Source organism: Agelaius tricolor, unplaced genomic scaffold (assembly GCF_023055355.1).
Source record: "Agelaius tricolor isolate 1412-34295 unplaced genomic scaffold, bAgeTri1.0.p SCAF_16, whole genome shotgun sequence".
NCBI classification, from domain to species: Eukaryota; Metazoa; Chordata; class Aves; order Passeriformes; family Icteridae; genus Agelaius; species Agelaius tricolor.
In genome coordinates, this window is record NW_027269276.1 from 6,002,324 (window position 1) to 6,019,609 (window position 17,286).

A 17,286-nucleotide genomic window follows, 5' to 3' on the forward strand; every position below is an offset into this window, starting at 1 on the left:
TTCCTTTTCAAAAAAGGCTCTGGACAGTTTCACAAAGGGTTAAAGCTTAGAAAGGGAGAGAGAGAAAAAAATCCTTGTTGAAGAATGCGGCGGTGCAAATGAAACTGAAAGCCTCGGCACATGCACATGGCCAAAAAATAACTCGGATAAAAACTTGAAACCCACAGTTTGAAGCATTTTAACAAATGTGTTCAATTTTTCTACTCAGCTGAAAGAAAATCAGTTGCAAAATACACACTGAAAGCAAACAGTGAATTTTGGTGATTTAAGGATACTGAAAGCTGTACATTTCTATAAAAAGAAAAGACAAAAAAAAAAAAAAAAAAAAACAAAAAAAAAAAAACCCAGATGTTCCGGGAATACTATGGCGTTCTACAATTCCTTTTGAAGTTTAAAAAAAAAAAGAAAAAAAGAAAATAAAAAATCCGCAGCAAAAAATAGCCCTGCTTCTTTTCAAGTGACTGCTGAAAATAGCTGGCAGTATTAAAATGAAAGCCCGTTAAAATGCCAGCAGAGCGAGCCCACGCCCGGCAGAGCAGCGGAAGCGGGGGGAGGCCGCGGCAGCCGCCGCTCCCGGCCCGCTCCGCTCCCGGGGGCCCGCGCGGCGCGCGCAGCCAATGGCGGCGCGGCCGGCGCAGGGCGGCCTTTGAACCCCGCGGCCGCTTCCCGCGGCGCCCGAGCGGTGCGGCACAAAGAACAGCCATTTTGTGGCAGCGCCGGCCAACGCCGCCAGCCCCGGCCGCCCGCCCCGGCCCCGCCGCTGCCCCAGCCACAACGGGCTGCCCCCCTGCTCCCGGCGCCACACACCGGGGGCAGTTTGTGCCTAACGCGATCGTTTCCCTGCTCTCCCCCCCCCGGCCAAAATGCCGGTTCGTGTGCTCCGACATCTCCATAAAATGGCTGCCACGTCAGGCGAGGGTGTTGTGCTGCGCAAAGCCCTGCGCTGGGAGGTGGCTGCGGAGCAAAAACAGCCATTTCAGACCTCGGAGCTCCAGCCCTGCACAGAAAATGGCCTTGGAACTAGACCACTGCAACCTACTTTTCCCCCCAAAAAATAAGTTTTAATGCTAGAGAAGCCCAGAGCTGGACACAGACACAAGGGCTGGCCCAGCCTCGCAGGGTCTGCAGCTCAAACCGTTCCCACGCAGGGTATTTCTGAGGTGGGAGAACAACTGCAACAGATACAGGCCAAGGGAAAGGAAAACTACGTATCCCACGCCTGTTACTTGCTATCCCTGCAAAACTCACTCCTGGGCTTCAGGGGGGCCCCAGCCTGCCTCTGGCCTCTGCACTTCCCATGAGGGCAGACCATGGATGATGTACCTTCACACTACCTGCCTTTCAGACATGCAGCACAGAAGATGCTAGAAAATACAGCAGATTGTGTTCAATTACTTGAGCAAATCTCAGGCACACAGGTGGGGGTCAGCAGGAACTGCAGCAGACCCAGAGCAACTTTTACCTTGGGCAAAGTTGCATGAAATCACTCAGCTCCAAGTTGGATTTACTGTCCAAGCTCAAAGGACAAGGTTGCTGGGCACCTGGAGAGAGGCAGGAGTACAAGCCTCAGCTTACAAACTGTAAAGAGTTAACACCATCTCTCTCTCCAAGAATAAATCATCTGCTTTGGGACAATTCTCAGGCATTTCTGTTTATTCCACACAGGCCTTTGTATTCCCTTAGAACTGGAAAAGAAGGAGTCAGTTCCTCAGTTAGGGCACTACAGTGGTGTGCAAGAGCTGTATTTTCTTCCACTCTAACACCCTTCTCCAGCCCAGGTGAATGGCACCGGCCATATCCACCTCCTCCACCACCCAGGGTTCCCACCAGGACTGTGCAGCTTCCATGTTCAGGTACTTCCATGGATACCAAACTGGTCTCAGCAGCATGAGAAGTGCAGACACCGGTGCATTTCAGGGTTACAATACAGCAAAGTGGTGGCTTTACTTCCTAGAAATCATTTCCCCTACTTCAGGTCAACCTCAGGAAGTAAAGCCCATTTTATGACATTGAGCTGACTCACACCTCACAAATAAGCTCAACAGGGTTCACTTGCAAATATCCTGTGCTCAATTGTTCCCACACTTCAGGTGTGCTGGTGTCACACACAGCAGGTTAATTCAGAGAAAAAAAAAAGATGTGAAGGGGGAGAAGGGTAACCTCACACAACAGGTGTTAAATGTAAATGATCAATTATGATAAATAACCTTTCAATGAAAACCCCAAAAGCACACGAGACGTTATGCAAATCTCATACCCCTAAGGACAAAACCCCCTGTGGGACTCCTGCTACATGGCTCAGATTTTAGCTCCTATTCCTTTCCAACACTGGGAAAATACTTTCAATTTCCTCAACAAAGTATGTCAATTGCTGCTCTTGTTGATAATATCAACTTCAAAAAAGCATAAAAATGTATATAATCTGAAAAATAATTTTTATAAATGGTGACTTTTTACATAATATTTTGTGTGCAGCATTTACAGTAAAGGAAGCACAAGGGAAAATCTGATGTGTTTTTAAACTGCATTATTAGAAAAGCTCTGTTTAAGTGCTTCAACAATCCCTGAGGCTAATTTAGTTATTAATAATTTCAAATTAAACAATCTTACCCACATTTATTTTAAAATTTAAAATTTGACTGCATTTTAAATACACCCAGAACACCATCCAAGTTTATATTAGAAGGTTACAATAATTTGATAATATATATAGCCACACTATTTCAAGTTCGTGTGCTTAAGGAAGGTTGAATACTGGACATCAAGAATACTATTCAAACACCTGAACATCACATAGAGCACATGTGATACAACAGACAGTTCAGAGTTCTTTTTTATTAATGTCGGTTAAAAATGCAGCAAGACAACACCAGAGAAAAAGAAACAGACCAAGATTCAACTGAAATTAACAAAATGCAAAACTCAGTGATATTTACAAACCGAACCCAAAAATGCATATAGTTTAATTTCCAATTTTTGGAAGAGCCGACCTTTTAAATATAAAATGAGCTATTTGGTAATTGTGCTTCTGCATTCCCAGCAAACAAACATTTTCAGTATTTCATACTTTTCCCACATCAAGGTTAAGTTTCTAAAAATCTGTAAATAATCTCATTACTTGACAAAAGTAAATAAAAATACTCTGAGCAAAAATACGTTAAACAAAACAAGCAAATCATTTGGTGCCTCTTGTTAACAGTCCCAGTGTATATTTTATGATACAAAATGCCATCACCAGCAGGACAAAGTCTGGTTAAATTGTATAAAAATATTCTAAAATACCTCCACAGAATCAAAGTTCAACAAGCTCAAATAAAATTTGAAGTAAGAGGTATCCAACAAACAGGCTCTTTCCAGTTTATATTTTAAAATAAGCTTTTTTTCATTCATGTAACTTTTTCTTGTGCCTATTTACTATAATTTACTACTACACCAGGCTTCTGTATGGCCCTCAGTTAAAGTTTAGACTTCTGAGATTCTTCAAAGAAAAATTTGCCTTGTATGTAAAATGGTGCAATGCAGCAATGGCTAAACCGACAAGGTCATTTTTCACAGCACAAAAAACCTAAAAACTGAAATTCAAAAGCTGGAAAAACATCATACAGGGGCAAGGGCTGCCCTGAATAAAGGTACAGTACCTTTTGCCTAGGACATGGGCCCTTAAGTCACAACACAAGTTTCAGAAATTGCTACCAAAAAAAATTAGGGTGTGGCATGCTAACAATCTCAAGGTCATTCCTTAAAAAGGAAGCAAAATCAGTAAAATGTTTTCTATTAAGCACTGACAGTAACCCAAGGCTGTCAAAGTAAACAGGGTATTCACAGGTTTTACAAAAAAAAAAAAAAAAGAAAGTTGATAGGTCATACCTCGATGCATTGCTGTGGACTGAACCCTCCTCTCCTTGGCTTTTGTCCTTATTTCTCATCATCTTTTTATTCTTAAATATTAAAAGGGGGTCAGGGGTGTCTGTTTGCTTTGAAGTCCTGTGCCCAGGTATTTACTGTCAAAAGTTGAAAGAAAGGTAAGGTCCCAGTTCGTTTCACTGGCTTTCATTATCAGGAACAAAGTCCTGACGCTGCAATGATATTGTTATAACAATACACAGCACTGATCAACACGGCAAACCGGAGATTTAAAACAAATAATCATTTTTACAAGAAAAATCCGAGAATAAACACAGGAGAGGAGCATCCTGCAAACTTTCCCAAAGTAACACTGGATGCAAATAATCTCTGTATCTTATTGCGTCATCCCAATACAGCACAAATCGGTCGAAAATCAAAGTACTCAAAACGGCAGAAATCTAAAAATTATTATTATTAATTGCTCACCTACCTGATCCATGCACCGCCGCCAGGACCAAGTCGATATTAGTTTCGGGTAGTGGAAAAACATCAGATCCAAAATATTTGTAATTATACCGATAAAATACAAATTTCAGAAAATGAAAAAAAAATATATATTCTAATCCCAAAAATATGCTGCCGATAAAGCAAAAGAAGCGATAATTAGTACAAAAATGTCCGGGGGAAAAAGCTCATTAGGAGAGCGCACAAAAATGGAGGTACGCCATGGCTTCTAAGCTGGAAAAACAACGACCTGGGCTCTCTCCACGGCTTCTTCTTTCCAGCAAGGCACGAAAAGGGAGCCCTCAAAAGCTGCTTTTCTGCCCGAAAAAGGTCCGCTCGGCCCCCGATTAGTGCCTAGGAGAGGCAAGGGGCTGTGGGGGCCCCCTGAGGCTGCCTGAAAGTTAGGGAAAGTTGCGTAAAGTGTTGGGGAAGGCACGGAGCTGAGCGCGCTCTCTCTAAGGCACAGCCGCCATCTAGAGCTCCTTCCCAGCTCTGAGCTCTGCCTTTGATTGACACTCTCTACATTTACCCCACAACTCAGGTGATGTACCATAGACCCACCCCTTCATTTCTACCAAAAAAAGAGAGAGCCTCCACCTAAAGGGTGCCTGCTACCCCACAGCCCTGGCTCCTTCCAACTACCCCAGCTCAAGGGGCACCTTAACCCCATGTGGCTCAGGCACCCTTTGGAAGCCAGAAAGAAATGGAATTTGTGCCTTTTGTTTTAAAGATTTGTTAAATATTTCAGTGCCTGGGCTAAAATTACTTCCTCCCTGGACAGGAAGTGGTGCTGTTACAAGCCATTTTGAAGGCATGGAAGTGGAGCTCACAGCCATGCAGGCAGCAGCAGCCCACCCTGGGGGTCACCCCACCCAAGGGGCAGCTTCCCCCCAGTTTGGTGGCAGAATCCCCAGACAAGAGCTCTTCCCTTTGCCCCCCAGTGCTGGCACTGGCAGGGGGGGACAGGAGCATCACCCGCTCCCAAGCCAAGCCCACAGAGCTGAGATTGCCCTGCAGCTCCACAGCGCCTCCCTAGTGGTTCCCCCAACAACTCAAATCCAGCAGCCACAGCACTTCCATCAGCTACGCCAAGGAACTGCGCTCAAGCCAGTCCAACACCATCAAACTGCTCATTTCTAATGCACTTTCTTAACCCATTCATGCTCATTAACAGATTTTAACACAACAAATTAATTTTAAAGCTGCACAATAGCCAAGCTGCAGAATTGCAAATCAATCAATGGACATCTCCAACACGACATCCTGGAATTGAGAGGATGTATCACCAAGGGAATGGAGTGATCCAAGTATCCCCTGACCACTCGATTCTGACTACCAGTTGTCTTCCACGACCAAAACCAACCCCTTAAAGCACAAGAACATCTTGGATATTCATAAGCATCACAACAAGACAGAGCCATCAGCCACTGGGGGAGCACTGGAGGACAAAGGGGCAATGGGCTAGTTTGGGGTTCTATGGGAACACCCATGGCTCAGCCTCCCAACAGCCCAAAACCATTGGCTTCGACCAGTAGAACCAACACCATATCCCCTTTAATTCCTCCAGGGACCTGCCATTTATCTCCTACAACCATCCATCCTCTTTCTCAAGAGGCTTCATTAGGAACTCCCCAATGCCACAAGCCATTAAAAAAATTTCCACTTTACCAATTATTCACAGAAGACTCCTTGCACCTCAACTGCAAGAATTGAAAAACCACAATGCAAGACCATTCCAAACATTTTCTGGTAACACTAAGGAAATCCACTCATTTGAATGAGAAACCCTTCGGGGTGGTCCCAGAATCCAACTCCACCATAAAAACACATGGCAAAACCAAACTGGGGCAAGCATGTACCACCAAAATGACTGGATGGAACAGGTATGAACAACTCATCATGGCAAAAATGGGTCTTTCCAAAAAAGTCTGAGCAAGGCAAATGTGGTTAAACACAGACTATGAACAGGATTTTGTTTGGGTTTTCAAATACAATTTCAAGGTTCTCTCAGCACCAGGTTTACCATCTTGACCCTCCAGCACAAAACAAAGACAACTTCAAGTTTCATGTGAAACATACAGGAAAGAAATGCCTACAGCTAAATTATCAGATCCACTAGAAACCTATAAGGAAATCGTGACTTCAAATATTAGAACCATTTTAGAATTAATTTGCAAAGGTTAATATGTCATCTGTAGCCATATCAAAAATAACTCATTTTCTCTCACCAAACACATGGCACAGTATTGTAACACTAAGGCTACATGCAAGAGCAGTGAAGCAGATTGGACACTTGCACAGAACAATTTTAAGACCAAAGAGACTGTTCAGGAAGTCTGTAGTCCAGGAAATCTGTTGAAAAGTTTCTGTACCCACACACAACCCAAGAACATACCTAAAAAAGTTACACAAAACATTCAAGTACTCTTTTATTGTCGTATTTTCTCAGCCTTCAATTGGTATCAATTCCATCTTAAAATAACTTCACAAAGTTCAGCAGCAGTGCCCTGACAATAGGCCAAGTACTGAAAACCCCTCGTATTAAGCACCTGAATGAACAAGCCAGCGAATAAAAATTCATTGGAAGTCATGGCAAAGTGAACATAATTTGCAAATGAAAACCACATTTGATACCAAGTATAGCACAAAATTTTACCTTGCCTCCAGTACTTAGCTAAAGTATTTCTCAGTTTAATAGCAACCAAAAATGTAACCCACTTCAATATCAACTCAATAAAAAATATTCAGCCAGAAAGGACAAACACAAAGTGTGAAATAAACCAAAACCTTTTATTTAAAGTCACTTTATAAATTACATTTTCTCAACAGCAGTAGCAACAGATCTTTTACCAAATTAATTTGCCTGTCATGCAAAAACAACCCAAAAGGAAAATTTTGCCACCCAGTTCTCAAACAGATCCATCATTGGATAATCACTGATTAATTCAAATGCAAAGTCCATTTTGATAGGATGATCACAACCCAGATCTTCTCTGGTTTAATAACATGAGAGTCCACGTTTTAACATCCTTTTCTTGGACAGACATCCCAGCACTCATGCATTAGTCCATTTCCTCAACCTCTCACTCCCCAGTGGAACTGCCATCTTGGTGTCTCATTCGTAGATTCCTTTTGACACTCTTCATCTGAATGGATTCTTTATGAAAAATTAGAAGAAAAATGCTGTTGGAATACACATCATTGCTTTAAACTAAGACATTCAACTACTGTACCTTGAAGATAATTTAAACATGTAACTGATGCTTCATTCCATGTTACATAGTCCACAATATCTACTTTTATCAGAAACAATGTCAAATAATCAATTCGAGAATGAAAAGAAAATTTAACCAAAACTATAAAAAAGTGTGAGAAAATATTAGAAGTCCAAGAACCCTTTCAGGATCCATGAATTCCATTTGAAATTTTTAAACCACTAGAGAAATCTGTGGTGGGAAATCAAAGAAATTTGCTCTTGCAACCATTTTCATTGCACTGGCCCATCTCCTGAAACTGATATTGCTTAGTAGAACACCAAGGTTCTTGTAACAAACCTCGATTTTTAAGTACTATTCAAGCTCCTTTCTTCAAAAACAAAGATCCATCAAAACCAATGAAAACTGGTTTCTTATAGACAGATGGTGACTGGACACAAGACATTCCACCATCTTAACCCAGTTTTCCAGCTCATGAAAGATGTACAGTGCAACAGCACACACACAAGCAAATGGAACGACTGGTTTGGTTACTGGTGGGAAAGGACACACCAGAAATCAGACAAAAATGGTCACAAGTCACACTAGCTACCTTCAGCAAGGCTCTGAGCCATATTCCAACTGTACTCAGCATGGAACTGCAACCAAGCTCACAGGTGAGTGACAAACCAAACTGAACAAACAGCATCCACATGGATAAATACAAACCCAATGTTCCCATCTTCCTATCTTCTTCCAAGAAATGTAAGTTCAATTTACTTCAAGTAAAACCTTACTCCTCCTCACATGCAAAACTTAGGTACAGGAAGTTACTAAGTGTTAGGAACATCATTCTGAAACCAATGCTGACTGTAGGCTGACATGCAAAAAGGGTTTTAAAATGCCTTCATGATTTTGAGTATCTGCACTCCAACATCAATTTATTTTTTTGAATATGTATAGGTTTAACCTCATTTTAGCCTGAAAGCCAACTTCACCACCACTCTGCTCCCTGATAATCCTGGGCAGATTCTGACAAGGGATGCAGAAATTACCCACAGCCCAGCAAAAAAACAGTGGGGCCATCTAGTGGTCTCTGCTTCAGCATCCCAGCTTCCCCAGTCTCACCTCAAAATAACCAGTTACAGCAAGGCCAAGAGCACTGGAAGCAGTGCAACAAGCCCCAGCCTGACTTTCACAAGTGCCCATATGTCCTGTTTTATGCTCTTCTAGAGACTTCCTTGTTTTAAATAGAACAGGAAAGTCGTGCACATTGAACTGGAATATGGCATCTAGTAATTCCACTTTGCACTGTGAAACATGCATAGCTGCAGGAGTATTCAACCCCAGGACACTCATGCTTTCAGAAACAAAACTTTCAAGTGTAAAGAAATGCTCTGTTTCAAACATTCAACTCATCCTCAGTTAAAACAATGTATTAAGTAAAGGTGTTTTTCCCTCACACTAAGCTGGTTTTGGGGTTGCTTTGGGTTTGGTTTTGTTTTTTTCTTCCAGTTCTCACCAAATTAATTTCAAATCTATTTAGGCATTTGAAGATTAATTAAAATTTGGAATGTTTTTTCATGGTAATGCCTTGACTGAAGTATCAAAACATGAAAAAAACCCCCACAAAGTTGTCCATTATTGACACTATCAAACACTCTGAAGTACTAACATATGTACAATGGAAATCCCATAAATAATAAGATCATTAAAATTATTTTTAGTTATTTTTAATAAGCTTAATATATAGAAATCCAATTACTGACATCAACTTTCCCCACCTCTACAAAAGGTAATTTAGTTATGTATTAGTCACCCTTTAAAAGGCTCTTTTCAGTTGGGTTAGCCTGCCAAAAGCAATTTCAGGGAAAATTTCCCTGCTCGGTTCACCTACGATGGGTTGGACCAAGAACTTCATAAGTAACCCCATGACCTTCATCTTAAATGCTTCTCTAAACCTTGTAAAATAATTAGCAGTAAACAGAACTGATGAGGTATTATAACTAAGAACACATTCTTGTTCTCCAAGTTATTACACATCAAAAAGATGCCACAGGAATGGCCAAAATATTAATAGCAGCCTCTACACTTGTGAAATTTACATTTGCTTTAAAAGATTTCACAGTGTTTGTTTACTTATGAATTAAGGCATATTTTACTAAGAAATTTCAATAATGTTACAAAAATACACTCCTCCATGAAGACATATGCAGTGATCCTACACTTGAGGTAGATACTGAAAAACCCATTTTTTTCCCTAGATGACATGAGTTTACCATACCTTCTGTAAAATGAATTAGGCATCTACCCATTTTTCAAGCTTCTGTTATCTACTAGCTGCTGGTTTGGTTTCCAAGCACTGTTCTTTTGGTCATGATAAATCAGGGACCTGGGTAGTCCTGTAATCCTGACAAAGTTTCCTTCAAAACCACTGGTAACATGTTGGCACTCCATGCCATCCATTCCCAACCTGCCTAAAGGTTCAAGGCAACAATTACAAAACACCTGTGTTTACAAAGTTTTTCTCTTCAGCTTTTTTTTGCCATTATTTGTTGCTGTATTAAAAGATCAGAGCAACAATAGACATTGCTTATGGCCAAACCCAGGGCTTCAGCCATTTCAGGTCCACTGTGACCCTGCATTCCTTAAAGGATAAGACTGAAGCCCAACAATTCTCATGCATTAGACACCAACACATTTACAAACTATTCCAGAATGAAATCTGATGTTTAGACTCTTAACCAAGGTAACTTACTTGGGAAAGGGAATTCACTCCAACAGAGGGAGCTGAATGGACAAAATGAGGTTCTGAGCAAACCAAACCTCAAGTTCTACACTTCAAAAGTTCATTAAAGCAAGGTTTTACTCTCAACAACACCCCTGGTAACTTTTACACAGGAGGAAAGGAGTGTCTTCTATTGGCAGCTAAGTCCATTATTTTATTCTGTACCATCTTTAGCAGGAACTAAGTGCTCTGGACAGCCCTAAATCTGCTTTTACCACCATCAGATGTTCCTTAAGCAGAGCAGTAAAAGCACAACTCATGTAGGTTTGGGTATTTTTAGGTAAGAAAGGCTATTTGCCAGGTTTGTCAGATTTCAAGGTTAATTCCAGATAACACGTGGCTTTATTCACAAATGCCCTCTTTTGTGTGTATTATTTTTAAATAATAAATTTTATTGCATTAAGCAAAGTATGCCAACTTTATTAGAGCCCCTGCTGTTTTTGAGTATTTTCTCTCTTGTCTTAAAAAAGAGTGTTAAAAATAAAAATCAGTGCTTCAACTAAACACCATGTTAACCAGAGAATCCAACACCAGACCTTTTACATTGCAATACTTTCAACAACTGCTTTTTGAAACAACTTCTTTTGTAGACAACTATTTCAACAAAATCATTTAAGGGTTTCACATTCACCTCTTCCTTCAGGTAAGGATTGTAAACCAGAAAAGGATGGAATAATTACTCAGTGTGTAACTGAAAAGCCAAGTTCTACGAAAAGAGCCAGATCTGACAATAGCTAATTTAAAACCCAATGAAAAAAACAAAAATGCACACAGAAAGATGTAGCAATCACACAAAGATTAATATTAAAATGGAACATGAGTCACATGTTTAGAGATTCTAGCAGGTGACTGGGGCTAGGAAGGCATCAGTGGATAGCATAGGAAGAGTTTTGAGGAATAGCTGGAGAAGAAACATATCAAGAAATATACTGCTCAACACACACCTGCAGTGGGAAAAACAGCTTAAGATTTCTGAAAGAACAAAGTAATAAAACTTACAGACAACAGTAGTAGAAGAAATTAAATACTTAGCAAAACTGAGTTCGTGTACACACATTAAAACTTAATTCTTTCAAGTCCATGATCTCTTTCGCTACATCTTTTTCTACTTCTTTTGCTTCAGGACTGAAAACTCAAATGGTAAAATTGGTCCAAAATCAAATGGGCCCAGAAGCAGCAGGAGGCCAGACTAAGACAGCTTGGCAAGGCTTGCAGCACCACCTCCCACAAATTCCTTTTCCTTTTCGGAAGGGCTCTGTGTTAGTCTCCACACCATGGAGTGAGAGAAGCCAGGACTCTGGAGTACAAAACCAGCTTCTCTCCAGCACCTGAGGCAGGGCAGAAGGCAGTGGCTGCTGGAGGGCTCTGCTAACAACCACAGCCATGGGACAGCTAAAATTCACTGTCATCCAGCCACTAAAAGGAGTGGATTTGCATCTTGGAACATTTTCCCAAGCTATTTGAAGCCTAAGGAAGGCCTTGCTCAATCAGGTAGCATGTCAGACTAAAAGAAACTGGCTCTTAAAGAATAGCATATATTCCAGAGCACAGTGCTACAGGAATAGAGCTTCACATAAAAAAGTTAACCCATGTACACAAAATGCAATGGATGCCCTAATCAAATATGCAGAGTCAAGAAGTCTGAATTTTAAGCAGCAAGAAAGACAAAAAGACTTGAGTCTTTCCACAAGCAACTCCCAAGAAAGTCATGAAATTTGCCAGAGACAACAAAAGGTCAAGACCAAATCACTTTAAGGAAATGGGAAAAAATTCTGTCCCTCTATTCATCCAGTATAGAACTGAATTAATTTACCTACTCAAGCCTGCCAACTTTATGTTTTGACTATATGAAGAATGATTTCAAGTCTATCAGCTAGCAGTTTAATTTAAAAAAAATACAGGAAACTGTACTGGCATTTATTATTTTGTGCAAAGCCAAAGTTTTATGAATGAAGAACAGAAACAGAACAATTGTAGAACAGGAGACAGTCACTGTCTGCTCAAAGGCTCCCACTGATCCTGACAGAAGCATAAGGACAACACAAGATGCTTGTACAGCAAGTTCTTCCTGCTATACTTTCCACACCATTTGTTATCCAAATTGTGTGTAGTACCTCTCTAGAGACAGACATCTGCATACCAAAAACCCTTCTGAACAAGCACAACTATGATATGAAAGTTCTCAGTGAAATCTGGAGGCAAATCACAGAAGCCCCCAGAACTACAATCGGCTCTGAAAGCTGTTTTGCAGCCAGCCAGGGAGAGAGCACTATCCAAGTACTGCTCACTTCCCCAGGGCCCAGCAGGAATGATCCAGGCTCCTTTTCAGCTTTTCTGAAACACACATGCACACATGGCCACACACTAATGACTTTTAGAATGTGTTCAGCCAAAGCCTTCAGCCATTTAAACATTATAGCCATGTGTGGTTGCTGGGGTTTTTTTAAAGCTAAAAAGTAAATGTTATTAGGAATAACAACTTACCAGTGCTTCAACCAACAGCAGCTATTTTGCTTAGAGTGAGTAAATCAATTCCTCAACACATCTGTAGGGAAAATGGAATATTAAAACACTTGAATTAAAATAAATTTAAAAATAAAAGAGATCTAGACCTTAAGGTCTACAAGACCAAGCATTAGCCTTTATTACAAAAGCCCTCATAAAAGACAAACAAAAAACCTCCCCACAAACACAAAAAACCCAACCATTTCCAGCTCACAGCATGTGCTACAGAATTTTTTTATAAAAAAAATAAAGTATCACTAAGGAACCTGTTATTAAAGAACCTGGAAACAACCCAAGAAATTCAGACCCAATCCACAAATTCATTGAGAAAAAACAACAAAAAAGATATTCTTTGAAGTTTTTCAAAAAGATCAATCAGGCATCAAGTGGAAGTATGCTTAAGCAAACACACTTGCCCTTCACAATAGAAAATAAAATGCTCTTTTTACTGAGAGGAGGTATCTGCTGGATGCAGGGCAATTATGTAACATTTATGTAGAACAAATTATCTATGCTACCTTAAAGTTACTCATGTATGGGCAAGGTCCAGATGTGGAAATCTGACTCTGAAAATGCCAACTGGCAATCTGTATCAATAAATTCTTAATCACAGTTACCTTAAGCAAAGGTAGAAAGACCTAGAACTCTGAAACAACTCATGAACCTCCTTTTCAGGGTAAATTTCAACTCCATGAAACAAGGCGTTCAAGTTTATCCTCCTGACACATAAAAGCAAACCACTTCCCTTGTAATCTCTCAAAATCTACTTATATTGAAATATAGCCTCAAATACATAAAAATTAATGAACCTATTCCAGTGACAGCATACTGTGCAATCCTCTAAATGCTTCTCTTCCATTTTTGACAGCTACTCAGAGGTGTAGAAAGAAACATGGGATGAGCAGGATTGTAATTTCTTTGTTGATGTAATTTACTTGAAACTCTTATTACAGAAAAAGGGCTTTAAAAAGGGAAACAACCAAAAAAAATAGCAGTAGGCTGGCAGAAACACATAGAATATCCTAATGCACGTGAGATTGCGAGGTTTAAAAATGCATTAATGAAATTTTAAAGTGTATCTGAATGTGCACAAGCAGCTGCTACTAAATGGAAGCACAGAACTTCTGTGAAGTGCCCATCCACCATTTTAGAAGAAACACAACATGGCTGCTGGACTCTGATCAGCCATGAGGCATCCACCAGGCATCCAAGGCATGAAAAATGAACCAGGAAAGCAAGTGTTACTTGGGCCCTTTGAATCATTTCATTCAAAAAAGGCCACTTAGAAACTACAGTCTATATGAAGGCAGGTGAAGTTAATGACTGGAGGACTCTCAGTTTACAGCTCTCAGCCATTTTTATTAATTCTTGGCACAGCTACACAGCCATCATCACTTCCAAGTTGGCTCTTGTTTTCTTTAGTTCTAGAGCAGGCACACAGCTATGGTAGTTTGACAGAAACTTTAATGAGGGTAATATTTAACACGGCTGTCACCACAAAGCACCTTCCCCTAATGACAGTGTTACGAAGGCTCCACCTGAGTTTTGTTCTTCTGACCTCAGCACACTTGTGCAAAAGGAATCTTTGGTGTGTCAGAGTGGTAGCATGTAGTAGTAGTGACACTTCTTTTCTTGGAAATGAGTGGAGAAACCAAACACTGAGTTTTGTAAAAACAGCATGAGGATGTTGATAATATATTACATTTCATTCACATTAGTTATTTTTCACTATTATAGAATATACCCCTTGTATTTTGAGTCTCAAATTTTTACATCTGAAACACATTCACTCTTCAACTACAGAAAAAAATCACCAAAGCTACAGGTTTATGCCACGAGCCAGAAACCAGAGCTTGGAAATACAAGTCTTGGCTCAAAGAAATTAACTTTTCATGTTAACAGCTATATTTCCTGTATCTAATATCAAATTCTTTTAATCAGACTGCCTGCTATAATTGTTGTAGCCTGGATAATTAAAAAAATCCATCCCCTATTTAAAAATAAACGTGAATTTACTTTTTCTAGGTTACCTAACAGCTGTGGCTTATTTTTGTATTAAAATTACAGACACTCCAAGTACAGTACAGCCTATCACAGAGAACATGCCCAGCATCACAGGTATATGGCTCCCTCCCCCAAAGACTGGCACTAACCATCACACAGTGCATCTCCTTTTTCAGCAAGAGGTGAGGTCAGACATCCAAAAGCTACGACCTGGTATCACATTTTCTGGTTTCTCTTGTATTATTTAATTAACAAAGTATTTTGGCAAAGACGATGTGTATCACCACAGCAATGTTCTTCCACGTACGCTGTCAGTGCTACCAGAATCTATTCTATGAGAATATTTAACAGGGGTTTGTATTCCCACAGAGGAACAGCTTCCTCTACCAAGAAGGCTTGGACTCAAGCTGAGAGATTCACCTTGACCGCCCCTCAATCCTCACGAGCACGCTGTAGCGTAGCCATGAACTTGGAACTCCCCTCAAGTCCCAGTAGTGTGCATCTAACACACTGAGGTCTACTTTTCCTAGAGGGGAGTCCACTGTTAGCTGAAAACAAGTTGTTCTTGCAAGAAAAGACAGCTCTGAAGAGCTCACAAAAGTTAAAGCTGTTTTTATTGTAATGTCTATTCAGCACTATCAGCATTAGGACAATACTGGAAAGATGCAAGAACATTAAGATCAAAGTGCTGAATTTCATCATTACCATAAACACCAAGGTCAGGCAAGATCTGCTCTTGAGCACCGTGATTTTCTAATTTTTACTTTGCTACTCTTTTTTTGTAAAGAGCAGGTGAGATAGAAATTGCAGATTCAGACATTTCAGAATTTAATACCAGGAATGTAAGTCAAGTCTGACAGGTTCAATCCCATCAGCGTTATCAGACTTTTGTGTGACCCAGGCTGAGCTTGCCTTTATCGTAACAGACTGTGCAGTATCTGTGATTTTTGACCCTCTAAACTGAAAACTTACGTGGGATTTCAGATATGCCCGGTTGTTCTTAAGGTATGAGATAACTTCTAACACAAACTTCTAGTTCTCACACTTCCCATCACACAGTCACACGATGTAGTTGCAGGAACATTGTGACATATCACCTTGCTCGTTAGCTGTGTTTGCTGCAGGACATCCATGATGGTGGCACATGTCCAATATCTATAAATATAATTTGAACTCTACCTTGAACATCAGCAGTGACTCACTGCAGATAAAGCTTTATTACAACCTGAAGAGGCATTTTTGTAAAGCTTATGGAAAACTGTGTACAATCTCTTTTCTGTGAGCAGACTGAAGGCTTCATCCAAGCCAAAAAAAAAAAACCCGGCTGCACTCAGGTGGGGGCTCACAATTGTATTTTTTGGTTATGATGATTCATTATGTAACTTGAAAAAGCAAATCATCAAAAGTATTTTTGGGAATCCTGATACATGTGTCCTCATGAAGACGCCTTACGCTTTGAGGTCCTGAGTATGCACAGAAGTACACGAGCACGGGAAGCTGTGAAAAGGAACCAGTTAAGACAGGCAAACAGGATCCCCCACTTTTAATTACAGAGTGGTAAAAGCCTGACTCAAAGGTTACTCTGATCCTAAATGCAGAATTTGAAGTGTAAAAAGAAAAATTAACATTAAAAAGATGCTTTGTTGACACCGCAAGGAGAGCAAGATACCTCGTAACAAGTGGGTACCACTTTAGGCTTTTAGAATAAAATTTACACCAAAACCAGAATTTTAAAGTTTATTGTATAAGCAATTTCTTGAAAAGGAAAAGTTTATGAGCATCCCTTGCTAATAAACCAATACCTTGAACTAAGGAAAAGTATTCCTGAAGTTTGATTAGACAATATCCTTAAGAGATGACAGTCCTTTGGCTTCACCACATGTCAACATGGTCATAGCAGATTGTTAAAAAGTTGTACTTGTGAGTGAACATAAAATCTTCAATGATGCAGGAGACATTAGCATTGCTGTAGTACGTACATACTAACAATTTCCAAATGCACCAAGCTCAAAAGAAAATAAATTCAACAAGGTAAAACACTTAAACTTAAACATTTAATGTTTATTTTGAAAAAAAAAAAAACTGTTTCCAGGATGATTAAAAAACAAAAACCACAAAACAAACAAAACCCCACAACAGTATAACATACCTGGCATGCACAGTACAGAATTTTGCTCAAGGTCTTTGGCCCAACCAGTCATCAGAATCTTTGGAAGAATCATATCCAGTAATAGCCCTTAAAGATAAAAAACAAAACCAGGTTTGTCTGAAAACAAGGTACACACAAGCTCTTCAAGTACTAACATTTGACTGACAAACTTTCTGAAAACACATAAAGGAAATGTCTTTGAATAAACGAAAGAATATTGGTTTTGTACTGTTGGTAAAACTTTCGTTTTTAAGCATTAGTCCCCCGAAACACAAAAAAGGCCCCCAAAAATCTCC

The 17,286-nt window shown here is 40.1% G+C and overlaps 1 protein-coding gene across 3 annotated transcripts in view; it reads right to left on the reverse strand.

The window, feature by feature from the left end:
- The window catches only part of CHD2 (chromodomain helicase DNA binding protein 2), an 85,378-nt gene that overhangs the window by 50,561 nt on the left and 17,531 nt on the right, over window positions 1–17,286 (reverse strand). For 2 of the 3 annotated variants that reach the window (XM_071441279.1, XM_071441278.1), the window contains exons 3-6: window positions 16,991–17,077; window positions 12,817–12,877; window positions 4,337–7,507; window positions 3,868–4,001 (exon numbers count right to left, since the gene is read on the reverse strand). In XM_071441279.1, the coding sequence (XP_071297380.1) occupies window positions 3,868–3,929 (62 nt within the window). In that variant the 5' untranslated portion in view covers window positions 3,930–4,001; window positions 4,337–7,507; window positions 12,817–12,877; window positions 16,991–17,077. Of the gene's footprint in view, window positions 1–3,867; window positions 4,315–4,336; window positions 7,508–12,816; window positions 12,878–16,990; window positions 17,078–17,286 lie in introns of those variants that run through there. The other variant, XM_071441280.1, reaches the window with a different exon arrangement.